The 27485-nt window shown below is 39.3% G+C and overlaps 1 protein-coding gene across 2 annotated transcripts in view; it reads left to right on the plus strand.

Moving 5' to 3' along the window:
* Window positions 1–27485, plus strand: part of LOC122654436 (proteasome adapter and scaffold protein ECM29) — a 74548-nt gene that overhangs the window by 40303 nt on the left and 6760 nt on the right. For both annotated transcript variants that reach the window (XM_043848519.1, XM_043848520.1), the window contains 9 exons: window positions 616–909; window positions 1201–1377; window positions 1720–1983; window positions 10046–10144; window positions 10293–10477; window positions 22050–22385; window positions 25969–26122; window positions 26225–26335; window positions 26598–26765. In XM_043848519.1, coding sequence (XP_043704454.1) covers window positions 616–909; window positions 1201–1377; window positions 1720–1983; window positions 10046–10144; window positions 10293–10477; window positions 22050–22385; window positions 25969–26122; window positions 26225–26335; window positions 26598–26765 — 1788 coding nt within the window. The remainder of the gene's footprint in view (window positions 1–615; window positions 910–1200; window positions 1378–1719; window positions 1984–10045; window positions 10145–10292; window positions 10478–22049; window positions 22386–25968; window positions 26123–26224; window positions 26336–26597; window positions 26766–27485) is intronic.

The raw sequence follows: 27485 nt of genomic DNA on the forward strand, positions 1-27485 counted from the left end.
ACTGTAGGGAGTGGATTTGCTGTAGTAGAATTGTTGGGCAACAGGAAGGGGGAGGGGGAGGGCGAGGGGGAGGGCGAGGGGGAGGGAGGACTTAGCATGGTATAATTGTTGGGCAACAGGGATTCATGGAGAGACATATGGTGGAGGCGATGCCACTGCCTTTCAAGTCTCAACTCAACAGACCAAAACCCTGGAGGGATGGGCATGTTTTGCCTAATTATTTATTGTGAACCCAGGATTGGGGTTGGATTTACCTATCCAGTCTGATATAGATCAGGATAGGTGGAGACCTATCCAATCCTGTATCCCGGTACATAAATCCTTGATCCTAAACAGAATGGCACATTATTTTACACCAACCAGGGAGAAATTCAGTTGTTCGGTCATCCTCAAGATACCACTGCCACATCCCCAAACCTGAAAATAATAATCAACATCTCATTCCCACATCTACAGCACCACACCAGTATCATGCCCCTTCCCCTTCAACCATCACTCTTGTAACCGTCCTGTTTTCTTGCTCTTGTACGTTACCTTCTCAAGTTGTAGGTCTGAATTTACTTTCTTATGTTGTAGATCGATTCAGATAAAATAACTATAGTTTCTGTCATGCAGCTTGTTGAGAACTCTGAAGTATTTCAAGAAGGGGCCATTGGTGAAAATCTTAGTGGAGGGAAACTTAGTACTTACAAGGAGCTCTGTAGTTTAGCAAATGAGATGGGAAAACCAGACTTGATTTACAAATTTATGGATCTGGCCAATTATCAAGCTTCTTTAAATTCTAAGAGGGGTGCTGCATTTGGGTTTTCCAAGATAGCGAAACAAGCTGGGGATGCTCTTCAGCCACACTTACGTTTACTAATTCCCAGGCTTTTCCGTTACCAGTATGATCCTGATAAAAATGTGCAGGTATGTGGTATGCATCTATGCGTGCTTCATTAGTGTTGCTGAAACTTCAGTAGAATCCTAGGTGTGTTGATGCATTAGCAGATGGATTAACCAAGTAAGGGATGTTTAGGCCAAGATTGTGTTAGGGTGTGAGTATTCTTTTTTTTTTTTTTAGTAAGTGGTCATTATCAAAAAGGGGGAAGTCTCTGGACGTACTAAGTTGTCGTGGTATTCATTTATTAGGGACAGAGAAGTTCCCTGGAATATTTTAGTGGTTGCCCATTTATAATTTGGTTGTTTCTGTATTTGTAGGATGCAATGGCACACATCTGGAAGTCACTTGTGGCAGATTCAAAAAAGACTATAGATGAACACTTGGACCTAATTATTGATGATTTATTGACTCAATGTGGATCCAGGCTTTGGCGTTCACGAGAGGCTTCTTGTCTTGCCCTTGCAGATATAGTCCAAGGGCGTAAGTTTGATGAGGTATTTACTCTTGGTTCAGCTTCTTAGCAATAGCTTGCTGGGCAACGAGGTTGTTAGGATGCATTGGTGTTATCCACTAAATTATCCTGCATGGTTAGAATAAGCCAATGACTAGAGTTTAAAAGATTAACTTGACAGCATAAGTTGTATATTTGCTATTGTTTATCTATTCCGATATAATTTAGCAATGTTCATTCATGTTTCATTGCATTAGCATTCTCAACTGGGTAACTGCATGGAATTTCTATAGATCTTTTCAAAAATTTGTCTTCAGTCCCCCCACCCCTCTTTAATTTTTTTCCTTTGGGGTCACACTCAGGCATGATTATTCCTGTCATGTAGGTATCAAAGCATTTGAATAGAATATGGACAGTGGCATTTCGTGCCATGGATGACATAAAGGAAACTGTACGGAATTCAGGAGACAGTTTATGCCGTGCTGTGAGTTCATTAACAATGAGATTATGTGATGTTTCACTTACTCCGATATCAGATGCAAAGAAAACGATGGATATTGTTTTGCCTTTCTTGCTAGCTGAAGGGATAATGAGTAAAGTCTCCAATATCAGAAAGGCATCCATAGGAATGGTTATGAAGCTCTCAAAGGTAGGCAGAGTTTTCATTTCTGCTGGTTCTGAGAAGGGACAACTGAAAACTATGCAGTTTGCATTCATTTATCCCTTTTAACAGCACATCTAACATTATTTTCTGTTATCACAGTCAATGGGCCAAGCCATCGTGGCAGGGTTACAAGTCTGCCCTCCTATGGGCTGGCTGTTACAACATTGTTTTACTTGTGGTTCTTTTTTGACCTTGAATATTCAGGCCTTTAAGGGCTAGTGGGATGCGCCTGATTTTAAATAATGAGTGCAGTATGAATTATCTATTAAAAATGCATTATGAATTGCGCTCACCTAAAGCCAGCTTAAGACTGTTTTTTGAGCATTTAAAAGATCAGATTTGGTCCAGAACTTTATTTTTTTTGTTTTTATTTAAAAATATATTCCTAAAAGATGTTTTCAACTCACCTTGAGACTCTTCCAGGCTTGGGCATGGCATGCTAAGCTGGACTAGGTTGACCATTGCTGGTTGCCTCAACCATCTATATGCTGTGAATTATTAATGAGACATTCCAGTCTTGGTATGTGTATTTTCTTAAAGATTTAATAGGTTTTTAAATATTGTGGTCTTCATTTGGATATATTCGGAAACAATAGATACTGAGTCTTGTGATATGCTTCCCTACTACATGATTTCTATATTCATAGGATTTTGTGCTATGAGCCTATGACCACCCCAAGGTTTCATATATGAACTTCCACACAGAATTTTCTTTTTCTTCTGCCTGTGTGATTTTCAAAAGGAATTATACAGGATTATCTTTCACTCAAATTCATTGGCTTGTTGCTGAACTGTGACTAGTGTTGACACAAAATTGGAGATACTGCGATAGCTATGGATGGGCCACAACTCGGTGATGTGAGGGACTTGTATGGCCCACTTACTCAGATACATCACCAAAAGAGGCTTATTTTGATGGGAATATAATGTTAGACTAGATTAGGGTTAACCTAGTCCCAATTACCCACAACACAAATAACCAAATAGCAACCAAAACATTTCAACTGCAGGTCTGAAACAGAGGTTTAGCATCAGAAAATTGCTAACTCCAGAACCAGTAGTTCCCCAACTTGTATGGGACTGATACTCCTAACAAGTAAAGGTCCAATAGGGGTGATGAAGCCCTAGAAATCTCCGCTTCGATTGATGTCTGAAGAGGGAGATACCAGCAGGTCACTAAAATTGAAGGTAAACTCAGATTTAGTAACTTAGTGAGTAGAGACCAAACCAGCCGGCAAAACGTAATCAAACTTGGATCAGTTGGTGCTTGTATGGAGGAGAAGCACTGCTGAAAGTTTCACTCAATTCTGATGGGGGAGTTGGGAGTTATGGGGATAGCACCAAAATAGAAGGTTAGGCTCTGCAGGCCAGACCAGCCAGCAGACTGGGCTGGAATTGGGTTCGATTGTTGCAGGCAACAGGACAGAAAACAGGTCTGTAGATTATCAGCAACAGCAGTCAAGGACTTGATTGGAGAATATCTTCTGGACTTCAGCAGCAGTTCATTGCAATAGTTGCAATCACAAATCACAGCAGGGAGTGGCTCGGTTGGGTGTAGAGGGCAGTGAGAAGAAGAGAATGGGAAAATAGAAGGTATGAGAAATAGAAAAGGGGGATAAGGAGATTTGGCTCTCTCAGCCCTAGCATTTTGGCTCTCTCAGCCTGGCCTCCCAGCCCTTCATGTCACACACATGGACAAGAGAAAACTTGCTCAAGCAATAATAATCAATTAATCAACTTCATTAAATCGTGGGGAGGCTTCTAAAGCCTTTACAATATATAGAGGGCCATACTTGCACCTCAAGTAACAAAGAAATAGAAACTTAAGCCTACTTTCTAAATCTGAAAATAGAAACTAAACTGAGCTAAGGTTGCTTAATAGACAACCACAAAATATATAAGAGAATAATTCTAAAAATAGAAACTAAACTAAACTTCTAAATCCCCACGCATAGAAAAAATTGACCCTTCTAAAAGGTCTTCACACGATCTGGTTTTGGGCCCCACAGGATCTTCTAGTAGCATTCTCACTAAGGCAATATGGGGTTTTGACACTGTTCACCTGAACAGTAATGTGAACAGTGTTTTTGCCTCTTTTTCTTCATGTTTTGTCCTACATCAGAATAAGTCTAGGGTTAGGTTATATACATTTTGGGCTTTTGGTCCCATGGGTTTTCAATGTAATAGGTCACTTTTATGGATCTAAAGTAGGGGTAAATAGGTTGCATACGAGATTAGCTTATATACTTGGTTTATTTTTCATGTTTTAGTGTTTTAAATTGAACCAGTCCAAAACTAGTTTGAACTAGTGGTTCAATTTTAATTGACTTGAGTCACCTTTTTTTTTTTTTTTAATGTCCTTTCATTATAAGTTGGGTCCACTCCTCTCCACGAATTTGAGAGAGCTTGTGAAGTGTAATTAGAGTCGGCTAGGAGCTTTTACACCCCTAAGCTGATTAGGAATATGACCTATGGCCACTATAAATAAAACAATTCGGTGGGGGGGGTTATTCTCATCTCTGAATTTTAAAAAATCTCTCTTTTGAGCTGCTGCTCTGCAACTTGTTCTGCATTACTGAAGATTGTCTTGTGTGTGTTCAAGACTGGTGGGATTGGTGTTTGATCCAACCAACACATTGCAGTGTGAAGCCGGGTGGTTCTCTACTAGTTCTACTTTCTAGTTTCAGTCAAAGATTCAATTTTTATTCAGGTTCCTCCATCAACAAGCTGCTGCCAAAAACTTTCTGCCACTACAAGTAAGTTTGGAATCATCCCGTCCCCAATCTTCTTCTCCTAATCCTCTACATTTCCAACCCTAGCATTCCCCCTTTTGTTTTTGATTTTCCCATACCCTAACTTCCCACAGACCTAACCAGCCATCATAACTTCATCAAACTTCAACCACAACACTCCCTGCCCATAAGGAGAACTCGATCTCCCTTGCTGCCCATTCCAACAACTGAAACCCTAATTCCCCCCATCTCAAATCCAAACCCAAAAACCTAATTTCTGCCCAGCCCAACCCAACTGTCAGAACAGTCTACAAATCTGACCGATTATCCCTCATACCCTCCTAAGAAAACCATTCAAGTTTGGTTAACTCTGTCCAGCCAGACCCTAGAAGTTTATCTTTTCCTTTTTTACAAAACCCAAAACCCTAACCCTAACTTGTTGCCAATTCAATCTGACCTACTTCCAGCCATCAAAACATCTCAGGACCTTCTCTGATAGACTCCCCTACCTTGACTTGACATAACCCATACATCAAACCCTAACCCTAATTTCATCAAAAACCCTATTTTGACCTAGCCGATTCACCTGTTCATAACAGGTCCTGGTTTACTGGCTCCTAGTTGGTCTCCTACCAATCTAGGACTATATTTAAGGGTGACAACCGGTACGGTACAAAAAATAGGTACCAGATACCGATACCGTACTTTACCGCATAATATGTATATTTCGAATACCGATAAACGGTATGGATTTGGTACGGTTTCCTCAATGCAGCTTACATCGACATAGACTCTCTGCTTAACACTGATCTCACCCTCCTCACCAATTTCACCAATCCAAAAAGAAGGTAAGCGTGAAACATAAAACAACTAATGCAGAGATCAAATAGAGAGAGAGGAGGAGGAGGATAGGACAAAGGAAGTGAGGAAATTCCGAGTGGCATGGGCGGTGGAAGCCATTTCCCTTCCCTGCGGCGATAACTTCGTTGCTGAAACCTGAAACCAAGCTGCCCTGTGACATTACCTTCGTTGCTGAAACCTGAAACCATGCTGTCCTGTGGTGATACCTTCATTGCTGAAACCTGAAACCATGCTGCTCTGCGGCGACTGAAGCCATTTCCCTTCCCTATGGCCAATACCCTCCAACAACTGAGACTTGAAGAACCATTTCCCTGCGATGACTGAAGCCATTTCCCTTCCAATGACTCAATAGGTATAAGTATGTTTCATTGTCTCTTGTTTTTAAAAAAATTACAGAATGGCATAGTTTTTTTTGAGATGGAATTGGATAATGCTTGAAGCATTCCCATTCACGATCTTGGAGACCCACTTGCGTTTTATTCAACTGTGTCACGTTCCTCCCCTCCCCCCCCCTCAAAAAAAAAAAAAAAGGAGGTAACCGTGGTCTTCAATTACATGGTCCTTCAGCGCTACTACGATAACACCCTCATCGCTATTTTAGCCATCGATCCTTTCTCCGCGTCAAGGACAGAGTCAAGGTTCCACGCCATGGAGATGATCTCTAGCCAAGTTGTTCTGCCCATGGAAGTCATGCAGAAGCTGAAGAAACAGATAGAGAAAGGGATTAGCGGGAGAGATTAGAGAGAGAGAGATTGAGAGGAAAAGACTTAGCCAGAGAGAGAGAGAGAGAGAGAGAGAGAGAGAGAGAGAGAGTCACAACATGCCGCGAGGAAGGGGAAAGGTTGAAAGGATGAATCGATGATGATTAGGCATTAGGGTTTTGGTTTTCCACTTTTCCAGTTTTCTTTTTTCAATTTCATATCCCTTTAGTTATAATTTTAAATTTACAATCTTACCCTCCAAAACGGTACAGTTTCGGTATGGTATGTTTAAAACGGTATGATATCGGTACATACCAACGGTTTCAGCTTAGAAACCGATACCATACCATACCGAATGCAATACCGTTTTCTCATACCGTACCGTACCGAATTTGTAACGGTACAATTTGGTAAGGTTTTATGCGGTCGGTTTCGGTTTTGGTATACGGTTTCGGTTCCATATTGATACCCTTAACTGCATTACCCACCATCTAGTGGTTTGCGGTTTTCTCAACGTAGGTTGATGAGCAATTCTGGCTTTTGGTAGATGGTTGTCATGTGAATTAGCCATCCTTCAATTCTAAAGCCAAACTGAATCATATACGTCACTATATAGTGAATCTATTGAGAAAATAGGTTGATGAGTAATTCTGGCTTATGGTAAATGGGTGTCATGTGAAGTAGCCATCCTTCAATTCTAAAGCCTAACTGAATCATTTACGTCACCATATATTGATTCTATTTTCTAACCACCCAGACTTAACTAAACCTTTTTCCAACTAATGGTGTCAGCTACACGGATCTTATTTTGCAATTGAACTTTGTTTAGAGAATAGCTGTCAAGGCAGCCCCTAGGTGTCTAGGCAGATTTCTAGGGGCAAGGCAACCGGCCACCAAGCATAGTTCGAAATTCCGTCTCGTCTCGCCATTTTAGGCTGGTCGAAATTTCCGAAATTTCAGCGAAATATGATATTTTCTGCCATATTTCGGCACTTCATCTCTGTGGGTTTTTGGCCATATTAAGGCCTGATACTACATGTACACCCTTATTTAAGCTAAATAAACACATTTAAACCTTCATATTGCAAAAAAATGAACTCAAAGTGATGTTTTGCGTTTGCACCCTTGATTGACAGTAGATCGGCCATTGGTGTCTAACATATATTTAATTGATCCCCATCCAATTTATATTACCTCTAATTTTTTCCTATTTTTGTTGTAGGAAAATCAATTTTGTAAATCAGAAAATTAAAAAAATAAAATACATATGGAAATTTTTTTTGACACCGTGAGGTTGTAGATCAGCCTACGGTGTCTAACATATAATAATATCACCACCATCCAACAAGTATTGAACATAGTATTTTCAAAAAAATAGTTAAAAAAAATTACCTTAAATAGTGAAAAAGCCTTCACAAATGTGCTACGAGGTGTTTCCGAAGTGTTTCCGGCGACGATCCGTCGAAAATAATGAAGAACAAGTTGGAAGAGGCTTGGAAGACAAAAAAAAAAAAGGAACAAAAGAGAATCTTTGCAAGGTCTTGGTCAAAATTTCAACCGAGATATGCGAGATTCTGCTTTTATAGTCCAAGGGTTAAAGAGTCACGTGTTGGGTTTGTAACATTTCAGCGATATTTCGGTGACATACCAAAATATACCGAAATGTCACGAAATTTTAACTTTTTTTTTCAATTCGTAGGCCCATCTCGTCTCGGTAGTGTCGAGATTTCCGAAATATGCCTATATATTGGCGATATGTTGCAAAATTTTGAACCATGCCACCAAGTTGTCTAGACGCCTAGGTCCCAATCCTGTCGGAGAAAGGGCAAAAAAGGGGAGAAAAAGAGAGACAAGCAGGGAAATTGGAGGAAAAGAGAAAGGAAGAAGAAGAAGAAGAACAACAACATATCATAAACAAAGCATAGGATATGAATTCAAGGTTCGAGATATCAGTTTCTGATGGTTTCAGTGTGGGTTTCTAAAATGCTACCTGGGATATTATCAAATCTGATTTGATTTGTGCTGTCAAATGTTTCTTCTTCAATCCATGCCAAGTTGAAAGCATCAAGCAGTCCTTTATCAACCTCATTCCTAAGCATGAGGGAGCTTCTAAGGTCAGTGATTTCAAGCCTATCTCTTTTACAAATTTATTGCCAAGGTGTTGGCCAACAGGATTAAGTTAGTCATTGTTGATGTGGTTAGTAGCAATCAGTCTGCCTTTATAGCTAGAAGAAACATCTCAGGTAACATCTTGCTTTACAATGAAACATCTCAGAGGTAAGGCTGCATACATTTGTCCCTCCCAGACCCTGTAGTAGTGGGAGCCTTGTGCACTGGGATGCTCTTTTATTTAAGAGGCTAGCCCTCAACCATGATTTTTCAGTAATGGATTGAACTAGTTTGTTTAAAAGAGATTGTTATATCTCTCTATCTCTCCCCTCTTTCCCCTCCCACGATTTGGGGTTTTCTCTCTCATCTTTCCCCTCCCCACGGTTTCTTTTCTTCCTGTTTTCTCTCACTTGCAATCTCTCCGTTTTCCCCCATTCCTGCGACACCACTGCTAGCAGGTTCCCCTGCTTTTCTTCTCTGTATTTTCTTCCCATTGATATTCCCCCTTGCTTCTCAGATTTCTAAATTGATTTGATCTGCAAGTAGTCTAGATATCAAGAAAACAAACATTCATTATGGTCATTATCATCAGTAACCCGGTTGAAGCGTAATGATCATACGTCTTTAATTCATTGTATGTCCCATAGTAGGTCTCATTCTTCTACCTTTTCCCAGGAGTCGATGACTATTCATAGCTATTACCTTGACAACAAAGAAGAGTTCGACCCAATGCTTCATATAATTTTTTTATGTACCGTTTCCTTGATGAAATAGTATCATCTGTGGTGTTGGTAAATAGTAAAAAATGTTAATATGCTACATATAACTGATAAGTTGGAACTGTCTATTGGAGACTGTTTATAGTGTTCTATGTGATTTGTATGTCAAGCAAAAGTTTGAGAATATAGAAGGAAGAAGTGCATTGAGCCAGTCATCCCGATTCCTCCTACCTTGTCTGCTCCACAATTACTCCAAATATAACTCCCTCAAATGAAGCCAATTTTAAGTCCTCAATCACCTAATGTATAACCTTTATTTTAGTCACTCAATTATAGTTAATATAACTCCATCTAAGCCATAGGTTTCAACGCGTCACCTAGGTGACTGCCTTGGCATCCAGGTGCCTTGACAACTAATGTCATGGTCGTCTAGGCGGGCGTTTTGGTCGTCTAGGCGGGCGTTTTGATCGCCTTGGTCGCCTTGTTGGTGTCGCTTTGCGCCCAGGCCCCCTCTAACGCCTTGCGTCGCCTAGACGCCGTGACAACTATGATCTAAGCACAAACCAAAGCAGGAAAAAAAGGTGCAAATTCTTTTCCTAATTGTCTGAGATCTTTTCACCTTTAAAACCTCATCTATCTAATTAGCGTCTCTTGCTCTTGTACAAATACTGATCCTACCTCATGTTTATTTTATTTTTTATTAGTGTAATTCCTCTTGACCAACTTTATTTGTTGCTCTCTCTCTCTCTCTCTTTTTTTTTTTTTGGTGGGGGGTTACTCTTGTTAAAATACGTATTGATTTATTCATTTTTGTCATGTTTTGAAATTTAACGAGTTTTTTACTTTTAATAATTCAACTATGTATACAAAACAGTATATTTGTTCTTTCTCAACATAATACAGATATTTCTTTACTTATCTGCAGGGTGCTGGGATTGCAATTCGTCCACATTTGCCAGATCTAGTTTGCTGCATGCTAGAAAGTTTGTCGAGTCTTGAAGACCAGGGGCTTAATTATGTTGAGGTTGGAAAATCTATCTTCTTACTGTTAGGACTGGAGGTCTCCCTTCTTGAAGATGAGGACCCTTAATGTTCTCATCTACTCTTGAAACTGTTATTTTGTATATGCATTTACCTCTTCATTTTTTTTTGGCTTTTGGGTTATGAACCAGTTGCATGCAGCAAGTGTTGGAATCCAAACTGAGAAGCTTGAGCATTTGCGAATTTCAGTTGCAAAGGGCTCTCCCATGTGGGAAACTCTTGACCTATGCATAAAAGTTGTTGATGCAGAGTCATTGGATCAATTGGTACCTCGCCTTGCTCAGTTGGTTCGCTCTGGGGTTGGACTGAACACTAGGTTTGTTGATATGTGAAATTCATAAAGTTTTATTAGTTCTAAATTATGGAAAATTTTTACTATTATGCAGAATGCATTTCCTTTGTTTGTATTCAAAACTAACAAAAAGTTGACAGTCTATTCTTTTCACTTTTTTCCCCAATTGCAGTAGTGGGGATATAGTAGCCATTAAATTTCCAACATGTGGCATGTCTTCTTTTATTTTTTTGGGGGGGGGGAGGGGAGGGGCAGAATTGCCAATGTTTGTATGTTTTTGCAGAAAAACCCGTTTCTCTGGATGAATACAATTCATTACTGTCAGTCTGTCACTAGTCATTTATCTTGGCTAATTGATGTAGCAGCCATGATGATGATGCACCAGCTGTTATTGTGGAGTAAACGGAGAAGTAAGACAGGGTCAGATGTCATTAGGAAGTGCAGAAGAATGGGAAAAATAGACCGTGTAATTGCTGTTTTTCTACTGATCATGGATCTGTGGCAGAACTAGAACTTGAGTTTAGGTGGGGTAATTTGATACATTTGCCTGTAATTGTTCTTTGAATGGTTTAGAGTATGAAGTTAGGGAGGGGAGTTGATGGCTTGGATGGAGAATAGGGCTACATTTCTTGGCTCCATCAATAATTTTGATGAAATGAGATAAACTTCATCTTTTGGCTAATTTTGATAATAAAATTCAGTGGTTTGGACTTTGGAGACCTCCTTTCTTCTGCCTTTCTGAACATGTCTTGCAGCCCAAGTTTGGGATGCAGTCTTCGACTCTTGTTGTTTCTCTATTGTTATTGTTTGTGTTACAGCCAAGGTTCGAAAACTCGTTTCGTTTCGATATTTCGGTCAAAATATTGCATTTTTCTACATGGTTTCGATAGGTCATTTCGGTGGGTTTTAGGCCAAGTTAAGGCATGGAACTTCATGGAAACCCTATTTTAGGCTATATAAACACATGTAAATGTTCAAATTGCAAAAATAGTCACCCAAAGTGGTGTTTTGGATTTGCACCATTGATTGGCAGTGTATGGTCGAATCCTAATGTATAACTTAGTTAATTACACACACGTTGTTTAAGACTTTAATTACTAGAGGACATAATAAATTAATAATTAATAAGAAATTTAAATAATTAAATTCACTTGGAAACATAAAGTGAATGACTCATTGACTCAAAAGTCATAACGTACGTCATAATATTAAGTACAATAAATCAATAACAACTTAACAAGATGATATCAATATCCCAAATTCCCAATACAAGTCAAGTAGTCATCAAGCGACTCAAATGTTTACAAATATTCTAAAAATAATAACTCTACCGTCCAGGATCGACCCCACTCATAGTTCGATAGAGCCGGCATGCATTGTTCTCCGGCTGTTGGACATATGAATGCCACGTCATAGTCTGGGAGAAGAAACGAGTGTAGTCATCCACAGTTGCCATGTAAATTGCTTCATCAACATGCTGAAGGTAACCATTGTTGGAGTTATTAGCAAGGGAAGTATTGGTCTCTCTTCCCCAACTCCAGTGTAAAATGAATGAAAAATGAGCAAATTGCACCAAAAAACTCGAAAAATACCACTCTTGTGAGCTCTCGGTTGAAATTTCGACCGAGAGTCACGAGACAGTGTATAAATAGAAGGGAATTTTTGTAATTAAAGCTTGATATCTCGCGAGATGGTACATTGGCTTAAAATATCGCGAGATGATCGAAATTTCGATTGAAACATTGTATTTTTTCGTATCGAAGTGTCATTTCGTTTCGGACAGGTCGAGATACTCGAAATTCCCGAGATCTCGACCGAAATTTCACGAGTTTTAGTACTATGGTTACAGCAGATCGGAGACTCGAGTTTGGATTGAATCGACTCCTGCCTGATTCAAATGCTAACTGTAGAGACAGGTCTTCCCAGGTGTTCCCTCTTTCCTAGTCTTGGTGGGATCATGGCTGCAAGGTGTGGAAACAAGGCAGCTATTGGATTAGGTTGAAGATCCATTGGACTCTGTTGTATAGATATTCAAGCCTTGAGAAGGCAAGTGAAGTTGCTTAGTTAACAGCTTCATAAGAACTCTACCAATACTTACGTATGCAGCATCTGTAGTTACCTCGAACACCTTGTCTAAATCTGGAAGCTACAAAACTGGGCTTCTGTCATCTTGTTCTTGATGAACTCAAAGGGTTTAATGGCAGCTGGCATCAAGGATTTACATATCGGTATTGATATCGGGTATTGTATCGGAGGGGTGATTTTAAGAGACGTATCATATCAAAGAGATGCATACACTAAAGATACATATGGAAATAGTCAAGAAATGCATGGATGTGCTTATGATACATATAAAATAAAGTTTTGAAGCATAAACATCTTTTTTTATGCAATATGTAAATATATATTAGCTCAGAGCAAGGATTTGAGTCGTTTTTACCTAATCTAGTGATGCATAACAAATTTAAGTACACACACAAAAAAAAAAGAGATCTATAACTTTTGCCATTTTTTTGCCCAAATCTGTTTTGATCCGTGATTTGAGCACTATAAATCCCCAACACTTGTTGAAATGGTGAAAATTAGGTTAGTGTTTTTTTTTTTTTAAATGTTAGATGATTTCCTCCAACAACTCGTATCAAAGAGAAAAAAATTACCAAAAAAAACTATCAAAGAGAAACAAGTTTTCAAGGCCTTTGGTTGCTCTCAGATTCGTATCTCACTCATGGTTTCTGTTTTGTATGTTTATAGGAAGTGTATCAAGTGTATCTTTCTGTTTGTATGTTTAAAGGAAGCATATCAAGTGTGTCTTACTTGTAATGGACCGTATCAGACTGTAAAATAAGTATTGTATCGACACCCACCGATTCCGATACGTATTGGCCAATACAATTCTTACCGATACTTAAAACCCTCGTTGGCGTCCATTCGGACCTGCTTTTACTCTTCTTCATGCATTCTGTAATAAGGGCCATAATAGAACTGAAGTTTCAAATGAATCTTCTGTAGAAAGATGCAAGTCCTGGGAAGCTTCTGATTTCGGTGATTGTCTTAGGTTTAACCTTTTAGGCCAGGCTAAAATGTTCTTCACTTTCTCTGGATCAACCTCCACTCCTTTAGAAGGGATGATGAACCCAAGTATTACAACCTTAGTTTGCATAAAATAACATTTCTTCAAGTTGATATAGAGTTTTTCAGCCTTTAGTACTCTCATTTCTTGCCTGAGATGGTCAGCAGGATCTTTTTACTTACTATAAATTAAAATATCATAGTAATTTACATGGAATTTACCAATGAAAGGGTGTAGTACTCGAGTCATAACTCACACGAAGGTGCTAGGGGCATTGGTGATACCGAACGGCATAAGTTTTCAGTTGTTTAGTCCATCCTTCATCTTTAAGGTGGTCTTCCACTAATCCACTCACACCCGGTTTAATGCGAATTTGCTATTATCCGCTTCTGCGGTCTATTTTAAAGAGGACATTTATTTGCTCTCGATAACATGTCCAATATATTATCAAGTTGAGGTATAGGAAACCTGTAATTGATGGTGATCTTATTGATGTCTCTACTGTCAACACACATGCACCACGACCCATCCTTCTTTGGTGTAATAAGTGCTGGAACAGCCCAAGGACTTGAGCTTTCTTCTATAAACCCCTTTTTCAATAAGTCATACACTTGTTTCTTCAGCTTGGCATGCTCTATAGGGTTTAGTCAATGTGTAGGCAGATTTGGTAGCACCGATCCTGGAACTAGATCAATAGTATGGTGAATATCTCTCATGGGCAGTGCTCTTCAGATGGTTCTTCTAGTACATAGTCAGAAAAAATCAGAATTCAGCTCCTTTATTGACTTTGGAAGCTTAATTTCTGGTTGAGAAACCTTGCTGGTTTCTATGAACTGCTTCTATGGAAGTGCTAGTATCTTTTTCTCTGTCACCTTGTTTCTTCTTAGCCTTTAAAGCCCTTCTCCTTGCCCTCTCAGCTGGTATATTGATGGGATTGAATTTGATAGACTTCTCCTTGAACTCCTCCAACAAATGTATATATATATCCAAAGTCAGTGTATAAGTTTATCTGTAAACTTCATAGGTATGATGATTGTCCAATTGGGCCAATCGGGCATCAGAAGACTTTATTTTGGCCATGGTTGTGTTCTAAGGGTCTTGGACTTTTTATATTTGGGTTTATTGATGTAATGATCTTCTCTTATAAGCCATATTTAGGGTCTTAATTCTGAATACAGGATTTACTTTATAGTTAGTTTAACTAGAGTCATATGTCTTTATTTTATTTGTTATTTAGTGTTTTAGTGAGGCTAGAATAGGTCTCTAAGAGCGGCCTTATTTCACTCTCTTTCCTTTATTATCTCAGTTCCCTAGTTAGTTCAAATTACCTTATCAATTTAGGAATGGTTTAGGCCTTTTCCTTCTTTGTTTTTGATCTGTTTTTGAGTCTTCTATTTAAGTTTGTTAGGGGGCTACAGCCTTGTACACAAATTTGATGAATGAAGTTGGCTTTTTTCCTATGGTACTATGGTGATTCAGTGGGCTCCTTGGTGGTAATGCCGAGGTAATGTTTCAGGTGGTGATTCCTGAACACAAATAGGTAAATCTCATCTTTTTTCTGTTTTCTGAATTTTCTTCAAGTAGGAATTCTGGATTTCTTTTTCTTATTCTGATTTCAGAACTAGCTATAGGATTTGATTCTTAATCTATTCCTGATTTCAATATTGGATCATGCTATTGATTTAAAGGAATCCTAGAATTTCATCTTTTTTCTGTATTTGGAATGTCTGACAGGTGAGACGTGCGCACATGCCGCCTGCACTCTTAGTCAGGTAATAGGGGCTTTCCCAGAGCCATGAGTATATGACCCGTTGGCACTGAAGCCGCAAACTCGAACAGTTGGTTTAGGAGTCTTGATGGGCATGGTAATACTGAGTGTGGATTGTTAAGAACACGAATCTTATGATATGTGGGGAATCTCTTATGATAATTATCCACGAAACAACCACAGGAATTAGGAATAGAAAATCTATATGAAAGAAAGACCTAACTGTTGGAATAAAAGTGTCCATTGTTATTTCATTTGAATCATATTTCTTTTTGTGAATAAAACATTACCAAAAGTAGAGAAATAAAGGGAATTCTCAAGAAAAGGGGGGGGGGGGGGAGAGGAAAGAACAATACAACTTACAAACCCCTGCCTTTACAGGGGTGGAGCCGTGGGCTTGTAAAATAGAAGGGAAATGACCCCAAGAGTCTAAAATAACCTATTTCTACGAGTGTCAGCACACCGGCAAGGAGTCCCAACTAGCTTAGATTTGACATCAAAGAGAAGGGAATTCCGAATTTCTTGAAAGGATCTTGGCTTAGAGGTCCACCTTTTGTGTTGCGCTCCAACCAGATATGGGAGATAGCAGCGCAAAATGCAAGCTTGCCCACCGTGTCACAAGATTTCCCAGCAAAGGACATGTCCACCCAGATCCATTCTCTATAAAAGAGCAAAATTCTTCTTCTTTGAGGCCAACATTTGTCCAGAAGACCATTCCAAAATCCAAACTATAGAACAGAAGGGACAGTCGAAGAAGAGGTGATCCACATCTTCAGTGGCATTCCAACAGAGGCTGCATTGAGGAGAGACTAGAATCTGCTGCGGAATAAGGAAAGACTGTGTGGGGAGGCAGCAGGAGAAAACCCTCCAGTCGGTGAAACTGTGATGGGAGATGTGACTCTTGAACTAGATCAAATTGCACCAAACTTTGATGCATCCACGAGTACTAATGAGAACCCAAGTCAATTTGGCACTGAAGAGAACCGATGAAGAAGCAGACCAAGTAACAATATCACCACTACCAATGCGTCTGCTGGGGATGCTCGAAAAAACATTCTAGATGGAGACAAAGTGGAGGAGAGGTGAGGCCAACCGTTTTGTCAAATGATGTCCGAAACAATGTCCAATCTGCCATAACTGGAACTATAAATAGCTCTATCTCCGACCTAGTGGAGAAGGACTCCATGCGGGTCCCAATGGTCCAGCCGGAATCTAGTGGATTGGCTGTTATCAATCTGGGATTTAATAACCCCATAACCACGAGGTCTGAGCTTCAGGATCTTTCTCCAGACCCAGGAGGCATCAGAAAAAGGAGCAGTCCAAATGTCCAATGGAGTTGTTACAAAAGGGGCGAGAGTAGACCCAATTAACCCAAATACTCTTCCGCTCAGCCACTAGCTTCCAAATCAGCTTGAGGATACTAGCATAATTGACCTCTTTAATTCTTCTCAAACCAAGGTCTTGTTAATCTTTGGGGAGGCAAACGGAGGCCCAACTGATAGGGTGGTGGAATTTGGTAGAGTCACAGCCCTTCCAAAGAAAAAACACACACATGAAAGACACCAACTTTAAAATGGTAGACTATGGTAGGCCAAAAATGTCGGACCAGTAGATGTAAGAGGACGGAAGAACAGATCTAATCAAGTGAAGATGGCCGACATAAGAGAGAAGCATGACTTTCCAAAGCTGGAGCCTTTTGCGCAAATGATCTAGAATAAGGGGGGCAATTGTGTGGAGTCAACTGGGAGGGGATCAAAGGTAAGCCCAAATACTTGACTCATAGGCGGCCAAAGGAGAACCTTGACGTCTCTTTAAGGCAAGACTCGTCACCTCAGAGACTCCAGCTAGGAACAAGAGAGATTTGGAGTGGTAGATATGAAGGCCTGACATACTTTCAAAGTGACGCAAGCAGGGCATAATGGTCTCTAGCGAAGAGAAATCAGCTTTAGAGAAGATAATGAGGTTATTGGCAAAGGCCAAATGAGGGATCTCGAGAGCCTTACATTTGAATGGGAGAGATTAATTGCTGGTCCATGTAATATTGAATGTCTCTGGAACATAGTTCAAAATCTCGCGAAATCTCGATCGAGATTTCGGAAATTTCGATCGAGATTTCGGAAATTTCCGATATTTCGAGTTGCTCGAAACGAAATGCTACTTCGAATCGAAAAAAATACAATATCTCGAGCGAAATTTTCAAAATTTCGTGATATCTCGAGATTTTGAATTTTTCGTCAAACCCCTTTATATAAAAGACCACATTTCGTCAGTCTCGGTCGAAACGAGACTTCAAAACAGCTCTGGTTTTTTGGTTTTTGCTCATTTCTTCTCCATTCTTCCACTTCCTATTTGAATCCTTGCCGCATCTACGCCGGAACCACTTGGAGAACACAAGATTCAGACTTCTTAGCACATCTGTGAAGCCTTTCCACTATTCCAGGTAAAACCATATTCTCAAAATTGGTTTTTCTTAGGGAAATGCATGATCAATATGTTTGTTTGTGATGAAATAAATATATGTTAGACACCGGAAGCCGATCTACAACTTCACGGTGTCGAAAACACCATTTTGGGTGACTATTTTTGCAATTTGAACATTTAAATGTGTTTATATAGCCTAAAATAGGGTTTCCATGAAGTTTTAGGCCTTAACTTGGCCTAAAACCCACCGAAATGACCTACCGAAACATACCAGAAAAATACAATATTTTGACCAAAATATCCGAAATTTTGAATATTTCGGATATTTCGGTCAGCCCGAAATACCGAAACGAAACGAGTTCTCGAACAATGCTCTGGAAAGCATTTCAGGAGCTAAAGTGAAGATGTAGGGGGAAAGGGGACAGCCCTGACGAATGCCAACAGAGGATGCAAAATAGTCAATGGGGCTACTATTAACCAAAATTGCGAAGCGGGGAGAAGAAATGCAATGATAGATCTGGTTGATAAAGATAGGGGGAAAGGACATCTTATGCATGACACTAATAATGAAATCCCAATGCAAGGAGTTAAAGGCTTTATGGATGTCAATTTTCATAAGAGCAGCATGGGGTGGGATTTTCTATCAAATCCTCCGACAAGCTTAGAATAGAGAAGAATGTTATCAGAGATGTTTCTTCCAGAGATGAGAGTCGATTGGCTGGCACTGACTAGGGAATCAAAGAGCAACTTAAGGTGGTTAGCAAAGACTTTAGAAATGAACTTGTACAGAAGGTTCCAGAGGGAGATGGGCTGAAAATCAAACAAAGAGGAGGCACCTTCTTTCTTGTGGATGAGGCAAATAAAGGTTTGGTTGATCTCTTTGATCTGGCTGTAGTTGAAAACGAAACTCTGCAGGGCCTTAACTTTGGTCCTGTTTGATAATGTCCCAAGAGGAGAAGAAACCCATATTATAACCATTCGGATTGGAGGCTCTATTAGCTTTATGAGAGAGGACAGTAGAGAGGATTTTCTCCTCAAATGGGATTAATTGGAGGGAGTGAAAATTTGGCTGAAGAAATTGACTGACTCAATAATTTAATATCCTCAACAAAGGAAAGGAGCACCCATCACTTGACAGTTGATAGCCTTCATGCATTTGAGAAAATAATTAGTGTTGGAGTCGCCAAGTTCCAATCACTTGACTCTGGGTTTCTAGTGAAAGAAACTCTCCTTGTAGGCCACCAAGGAAAGAAGCCCTAAAGAGACATATTTATCTTCAACAACAAGGGGGCATTGATAATGGTTGAATGGAGATGCAGCTGGATATCAGTGAACACAGAAGAGGAAATGTTTCCAAAGGAGGAGTTCTAGGCTTTGAGGGCAAATTTGACATTCCAAAGCTTTCTGGAGAAGGCGATGGGGTGGTAGAGTGAGCCCGGACTGGCGTAGCCCAGGCATCTCTAACAATAGAGAGGAAATCAAGGTGGGAGGATCACATATCAAAGTTTTTAAAAGGTTTGGGCCAAAGGAGGTGTAAGGCTGGATAAGGATAGTAATGCGGCTATGGTCGGATATACTAGGGACATCAAATGAGGCGTGGGAGGAGGGAAAGGAGGTTAGCCATGCTTCATTAACCAGAACTTTATCGAGCTTATAAGCAATGGAATCACTGCTTCATTTATTGTGCCAGGTAAATAAGTCCAAACCATCTCAAGTCATCCATTCCAATATCATCAATGCACTCATTAAATGCATCCACAGAGGAGTCATTGAGCCTGACCCCTCCCTGTTTTCCATAGCCAAACCGAACAACATTAAAGTTACCTCTCAAAGCCCAGGGAAGAGGATCAGCCTGGAGAGCAACATGGTGAATGTTTTCCCAAAGAGAGGATCTCTCAGAGGGACCGTTAGCTGCATAGATGGTGGTGAATAGGAAAAAATTTTCCAGTAAGGTCGCTAACTTGGAGGTGCAAAAGCTGAGAAGAGAATCACCTGACAGCCACTTGAATAATGGATGGGTCCCAGTCTCCCAGAGGCACCAAATCCCTCGTTTGAGTGATGAGAGTAGTTAGAGCAGAAATCCTATGAGGGGGCAACAGAGGAGACGATGTGGGAGACATTTAGCTCTTTGATTCAAGTTTAATAAGGTAGGCAAAGGCAACATACTGGGATTTGATGCAGGAAAGAACTTCTGCCTAGTAGGCCGAAGAACTGAGTCCCCGGGTGTTCTAAATGAAACATTGGGTCATCTGGGAGAAGTGGAGCTATGCAACAATGGCCCTCCATTACTGGGCCTGGGAGTCGCTTGGTGGGATGAGGAGGATTGCCAAAGCGGCGGTGCCTGTATTCATGCTGGGGAGGGGAATGAGGGGTGGGGGTAGAGTTTCGCCCAGGACGGGAAGAGAGGGTTGAAGGACGGTTGGAAGTGGCGGATGAAGAAGGGTAGACTGGGTTGACAGTCGGGTAGGATAAGCTGGGATCCAGATCTAGTGGACACGAGACCGAGAGAAGGTGAGATGGATTGGTTATATGGGTAACAGATATGGCTTGAGAAGTGGGTGCAAGGTGGGTGGGTCCAAAAAGGTACCGAGGGACTTCAGATGTTGGGCTGAACTGGGTGGGCCAAGGAAAGGGGGTGGGTTGGGTTTGGGAGAGTAGAGGGCCCATAATGGGAGGAGGGGCTGTTGACTATGTAAACGGTGGGCCCCTCTAAAGGGGATGTTGACAAGCCAAAATCATTTTTTTCTTCTCTCTTCTCAACTTAATATTTTAATACATTTGTATACAATTTCTAAAATTGCTACCGAGCTCGAATTTCGTCCAATCAAAAGCAGATAATTCTCTTAAGATATTCACACAAAAAAATCTCTTACGATATTCACTTTATTCAGGAAGTAGATTCCATGTTGAATATCTCTTCCATTCACATATGAACTTTGTGAATCCAACACACCAATATATAGCCAGTGTAGGCATCAACCTTTGGTACACCAAAATGCGCAAAGTCCAACTGCAATGTTAAGGACCTCTCAAGTATGGGGACCAAAATAACTATAGAAGAGAATCTCATTGTTTAAACAACTGATGGAAGTCCATGCAAGACTCTCAAGATGATCCAGTTCGATATGCATACAATATGAATACTCACATTTATATTTTGGAATTATATTCCGAAAATACACACTGTGATTAACAGAATGCCCAATTCTATGCCTAGTTTGCAAACACTTTAAGGTATAGACTTAGGATAACAAATTGCTCATACAATGATATCGCAAATTTATTTAATTTAAACATTTTAAATTGGGTTTGATGGACACGTATATCCAACAAATGATTGTATAAAGATTGTGCTTAGTTTGGTTTGTGTAATTGTTGGCCTTTTCTTTTGGCTTGCAATGCTGAGGGAACCTTTTGCCTAGCCATTTTTGGCATCAACTCATCTTTGAGTGATACTTATTGTAAAGTTGTTATTCCCCCCCCCCCCCCCCCAAAAAAAAAAAAGATTGTACTTGGAGGCAAGGTTTAAAGTATCGTATTGGAAGGGTGATTTTAAGAGACGTAACATACGTTACAGATACACATGGAAATACACTTTTGGAGCAAAAAACAATATAATAAGCAATATATAACATGTATAATGCATAAACACTAAAATGGAGAACAACGTATAATGAGACAAGAGACTTTCATCGATTTGAGTACAAATCCTTACAAAGATCAGGTTTGATGCATAAAAAAACTTAGTTTTACCTAAATCTATCGATTTATAGCAAAAAATAGGATTAAAAACCATGATTTAAACACAAAGATCAAGTTTTTCGGAAACCTACCTTTTTCTGTGAAATCTCCTTTTTCTATGAAATCTCCTTCAATCTCTGTTCTCAAAAACAAAATCATAGACTGATAGTCACATGGGCCTTTAATAGCCATATCAACGTGTATCGGTATGTATTGAGTTGTATCCGTTTGTATTGAACCGTATCGACCGATACTTACCGATACATACCGTTACTCTCACAGAACCTTTAACGTATGTATCATAAGTATCAGTACAAAAATATACGTATCGGTATCAACCAATACCGATATGTATCGGTCTGTATCATATTGGCCGATACTTTAAACCATGCTTGGAGGAGCTTTTGGAGTTAAGCAATCATATAGCTATATGCATTTAATAGCTGAAACAGTGAAAATTAGTATTCTTGAGGATAAGAATATAGCTGTCTTCACCTTGGAAATATATCCTAGAAATGGAGCTTTCTTTTCTACATGGCTTAACGCAGATTTAATATACTTTGTTCTTCTAATTTTCCTTATTATCCTTGTTTCAGGGTTGGTGTTGCTAGCTTTATTACCTTACTTGTTCAAAAAGTTGGTGGTGATATAAAACCATTTACAAGCATGCTTTTGAAGATCTTGTTTCCTGCCGTTAAGGAGGAGAAAAGTGGGGCAGCAAAACGTGCCTTTGCAAATGCTTGTGGAGTCGCATTGAAGCATTCAGCTCCTTCTCAGGCCCAGAAGTTGATTGAAGACACTGTAGGGTTGCATACTGGTGATAGAAATGCTCAAATTTCTTGTGTGGTTCTGCTGAAGAACTTTTCACAACTAGCTGCAGATGTTGTGAGTGGATATCATGCAACAATCATTCCTGTTGCTTTTGTTTCGAGGTCTGTGCTGAATAATTTGTTTTCTTTTTAAAGCTATATTTTGGATATTGTACCTCTCCATTTGTCTTTTTATTTTCTTTCATTGGTATTTCCTGTCATTAGCTTGCTTAACCTTGAAATTGAAAATTAGAACATGCTAGAGAAACCATAGTCTTACATTCCTAATTCCAGATCTCAGATGACCATTTTGATTCTGGTTAGCAGGACAATTATGTTATCCTTTCCCCCAGAAAGGATCATCTGTATTTTGCTTTTAGATACACAGAAGACCATTTTAATAGCTGTTTTGATGACTCTGGAAATTTTAGATAATACATTCAGAGCTGGATTAGAGTAAAAAGGGGTACTTGAATCAGACTACTAAATTACAAGGATCAATTAATGTTGCTTTATTAATCACATTTGGGATGTTTGGGATATACTCTTATCATATGTTGCCCATATTTATTCTGAAAACCATATTAGTTGAAACAGGGGTAAAGAAACTAAAGGCAGAAAGAGAGAGAGAGGGTTATCTTTTCAAACCAGGAAGAAACAAGAAATTCCCAAGCCTATTTTCCAAAATGCACCTTGTGTTTGAAGGACACCAAGAATCTTAAAATTTACTTATCTTTTCAAACCAGGAAGAAACAAGAAATTCCCAAGCCTATTTGCCAAATGCACCACCAAGAACTGCCAATGGGTTGGCCAATGGAGTGCATCCCTTGGATCTGTTTTGGAGGTGATACTCCATTTTGAGATGTGCTTGTATTCAGTGGGCTATTAATGTCATGGTTCGAGAACTCGCGAGATCTCGCGCCGAGATCTCGCCGAGTTTCTCGGTTTCGTGAGATCCCGAGACGAGATGCCATACGCATTCTAAAATTACACTTTCTCGGCGAGATCTCGGTATTGTCTCGGTACACATTTTTTCCAGTTTTTTTTTAGTACTCCTATCCTCTCATTGATCAATAAATGTTACTTAACCTAGGGAAATAAAAGAATAACTTATAGTAAAGTCTATAGGATGGTCCTACCTCTAATATGGTCATTTTAATCTTAAAGAATGAACAATACTGTTCAAACAAAAAAGTATTCTCCTTCTGTAGAAAATAACTCCCTGAAATGTTTCCTTTAAAAAAGGTTAAAAAAGGAGGCAGAAATCATAGTTGTCAAGGCGACTAGGCAACTCAAGGCGTTGGAGGTGTGCCTAGGCGTTGTCCAGGTGCCCTAGACGTGCAGTATGTGACTATATGGAAAATAGCAATGATAATTTTATATATTTTTGCGTATCTGCAACATGGAAGCAATATCAATGCAATATGATATAATTATGCTAGCAGTGACCTAATATGAAAAATTCAACATGGTAAACAAAGTATAGGATATAATATAAGCATTTCATCAGAAAAACAAAGCAATAAACATAAATCAATGTAAACTTGTTAACTGTCAAACAAGGCATGCTGTCGCCTTGGACACAAGAAAGAGCCCGCACGCGTCCACAACTATGGCAGAAATGGAATGTGTCAGGATGTCAGGAGGTAACCCAAATACTTTTTTTTTTCAGCACTATTTTCTGAGCAAGTACATTTATGGTCCCTATGGAATCATCATGGCTAAGCTGGAAACATGAAAATAGGCAGCAGCAGGGGATGAGAAAGGAGAAGAAATCATCACAGCTGTGTAGTTTAAGGCCAGGATACTTGTGCCCTCCCTCTTGTCTCAGTCAAAAGTGGGACCTATATGATTCTTTAATGTATTAAATGGAACTTTAAAGGGTGGTTTAGATTTATGCTCCTCAAATTTTCATTTTTTGCATTCATGTCATTTATGCCCTTTATTTCGTAATTCGTAAACACCTTACAATGCCCCTGCCCAAGAAAATTTTATATCGGACACCTTGTGTGATAAGGCACCACCTAAGCCGCAAGGTGGCTGGCGATTGCCTTAGCTCCCCTTGGCACCATGACAACTATCATTGAAACTTATTCCCATTATTTCATAAACCCCTTACAACGCCCCTTCCCAAGAAAATTTTTATATCGGACCTTGTGTAATAAGGCCCCACCTAAGCCCCAAGGTGGCTGGCGATTGCCTTGGCTCCCTTTGGCACCATGGCAACTGTCAATGAAACCTTTTCCCATCACATACTTATTACTTGATTTTTAGAGGACCAGGGGGTTGGGGTGAGAAGGGGGGTCTAGGAGGGGCAAGGGAACTGTAATTAGTCAGCTAGGACTTTCAGTTCTTTAAATTGAATCAACCCCAATATTATGGCAACAATCCAAAGATTGGATGCCAATTGTGTAATGACCAACTTCAATAAGATTGTATGTTACTGACCTAGCTTTGTGGGGGCTCAACATTTGGAGCCAAGAAACTTTTTATAGGATTGAACATTAGTGACTAATGATGTATTAAAAGAAGAGAAAAAAAGGGGGGGTTATTGTCCTATACACTTGTACATTTCTGTCTTTCTCTTTTTCAAATAAATTGCTTTTCCCATGCCTATCAAGAAAACAAGAAAAAAAAAAAGAAGAGAAAGCAACAAGAAGTTAGGATCAGGTCTTTGTCGTACACTATAAACTGATTTCCCACTTTGTCAACATTTATGATTACGGTCAAAGGATCAGACTGGTCCTGACTAATCCTGATCTGGATCTGGGCGGATCCGATAAGCATTGGCTGAATTTAATCAGATAGACAATCCAAAAAACAATTTAATTCACTTTTTCTCAGCCGTTCCCTATCTAGGTCGACCGATCCAGACAAGAATAAACTAGTCCATCAATCCAGATTTGGGAGGAGTCTCTTGTGCAAGTTGAAGGCTGTTGACAGACTAATTCCGGGGTGGTGGTGGAGAGAGATGAAGTGAATGGTTTGAGATGATGTGGAAGGATTGTGGATGCACTTTATGATATCACCCATATTCATCAGGATTCACATAGTTGGGCCCAATAGTTGGGACAAGGCTGATGATTATGATGAAGATTTCTAGGCCTAGAGACAAAATTTATGTGTTTCATGAATCTCGTTAAAGAATTTTTACCCGTTTTAGCATTTTAGACTCGGTGCTTTATTCATCAATAAATGTAAAAGCTTGTTATTTATGACTTCATAAGATTGTCTGAGAAACAAATTGTCAATTGTCAATTAAATGGGGTTCCTTCAACTGAAATAAGAGATAACCCATGTGTAGGTTTCTTTTTTTTATTATTTGTTTAATTCTAAATCCGTATCTTTGCATGCACTGACTTTAGCCATTCATTAATTAGGAAAATTTAGTTTCCTCTGAAAGTTTGTAGGCTCATATGACCTCTTAAGTCTAAGCTTCAGTCATTGCAAGTCTTTATTTCGAGAAGTGTACCAATTCCTTTTGCAGATCCACACATCTGTTTTACTGTGGATGGATCTCCAAAGTTCAGATGTTTTCACTGTAATCAGCATGTAGATCTATGTTGGATAGTGCAATGGCAATGTTCCTGATTTACCACTAATTTAGCAGATTCTTCTTGTGTAATTAAAATTATTGTTGCTAGAGTAGGTTAGGATAGTGAAGTTGTATCTTTATAAATCAATTGTGATGCTAATTCTTATACAGATTTGAAGATGACAAGGATGTCAGTGGCCTCTTTGAGGAGTGGTGGGAAGAAAACACGAGCAGTGAAAGAGTCACCCTTCAATTGTATCTGGCTGAAATTGTCCCTCTTCTTTGTGAGGGTATTGGGTCCTCATCATGGGCAAGTAAGAAAAAGGTCAGCAGAGTTCTTGTTTGTAAACTGATTATTTCACTCTTTTGATGTTATATCTATTTCCCCCCTCTTTTTCACTGATTTTTGTTCTTATCATGCTTGCAGTCAGCCAAAGCAATCAGAAAGCTGAGTGAAGTTTTGGATGACTCTCTTTCCTCTCACCATCATGTCTTGCTAAAATCTCTTCTGAAAGAAGCATCTGGTCGTTTGTGGGAGGTTCAAACATTCTACTTTTGATCTTTGATAAAAAGATATAAAAGATTAAAAAAATAAGTGATGAATATGCAAGTTGATTTTCCTATTATAGTTGCAATTATGTAATGGTGTTCATTTACCATATCAAATAAATAGTCAATTAATCCATTTTCTTTTCCAGTGGAACTGTTTGTGGATATGCTACCATCAAATTCATCCTATGATAACAACCCTTATATCTTTACGTGTTATTTTCTTTCTAATAATTCTTGTTTTTCAACAGGGAAAGGATACTGTTTTATATGCAATAGCTGCTCTTTGTACGTCATGCCACAAGGCTATTTCTGTTGAAGATACCACATCCCTGAGTTCCATTTTGAGTGTAATTTCATCAGCATGTACCAAAAAGGTCAGAGCATACAGTGAAGCTGCTTTCTCCTGTTTGAAACAGGTAACTAATGTCAGATTGGTTGCAAATTTACCGAAGACTTTTTATTTAGTTTGAAGAATTTTAGAGGGTATCTTGTTCTTAATGTTGTTTGGTATATTGTCGACTTCCTGAAGTACATCCTTTGGTTTCAGCAATGGGAGTTTGATTTTGGCATGTAAACTTTAACAGGAAGCTCGGGTCCTCTCTTCAGGCTCTTAAATGACATCCTTGTTGATGGTTAGGATATATTCCTCTTCCTAGCTCCTCATATACTAGAAAATTGCCAAGAGTTACATTATCCTACTTTTTTTCCCATATCAACAACTCATTTAAGGAAAACAGAAGCAAGGTTCAAGAAGTTGGTTTAATTTCGGGTTTCGACCGACTTTTGGTCGAAAAATTCTGCAGGGGTTGGTTGGTTGGTGGATTCCTTTGATCATTTTGGTGGTCAAATGGCCATATTTTGAGCCAAAACTTGGTAGACCCTAATTAAGCATTCCTAAACACAAAACCTTTAGATTGTTGAAAAACACACTCATATTGTTACTTTGGTTTCGTACCCTAGGTTGGCGGTGTATTTCTCAAAGATAGCCTATGTTACACATGATTTAGTACTATAACATACCAAATATAAATAAACCAATTAAAATATGCAGTTGCAACAAATGGAGAAAAATCATTTAATAGTAATTAATGTCAGAATATTACATCAAAGGTGCAAGTGTACAGTCACTGACACTA

Source organism: Telopea speciosissima, chromosome 3, assembly GCF_018873765.1.
Source record: "Telopea speciosissima isolate NSW1024214 ecotype Mountain lineage chromosome 3, Tspe_v1, whole genome shotgun sequence".
Classification (NCBI taxonomy): Eukaryota; Viridiplantae; Streptophyta; class Magnoliopsida; order Proteales; family Proteaceae; genus Telopea; species Telopea speciosissima.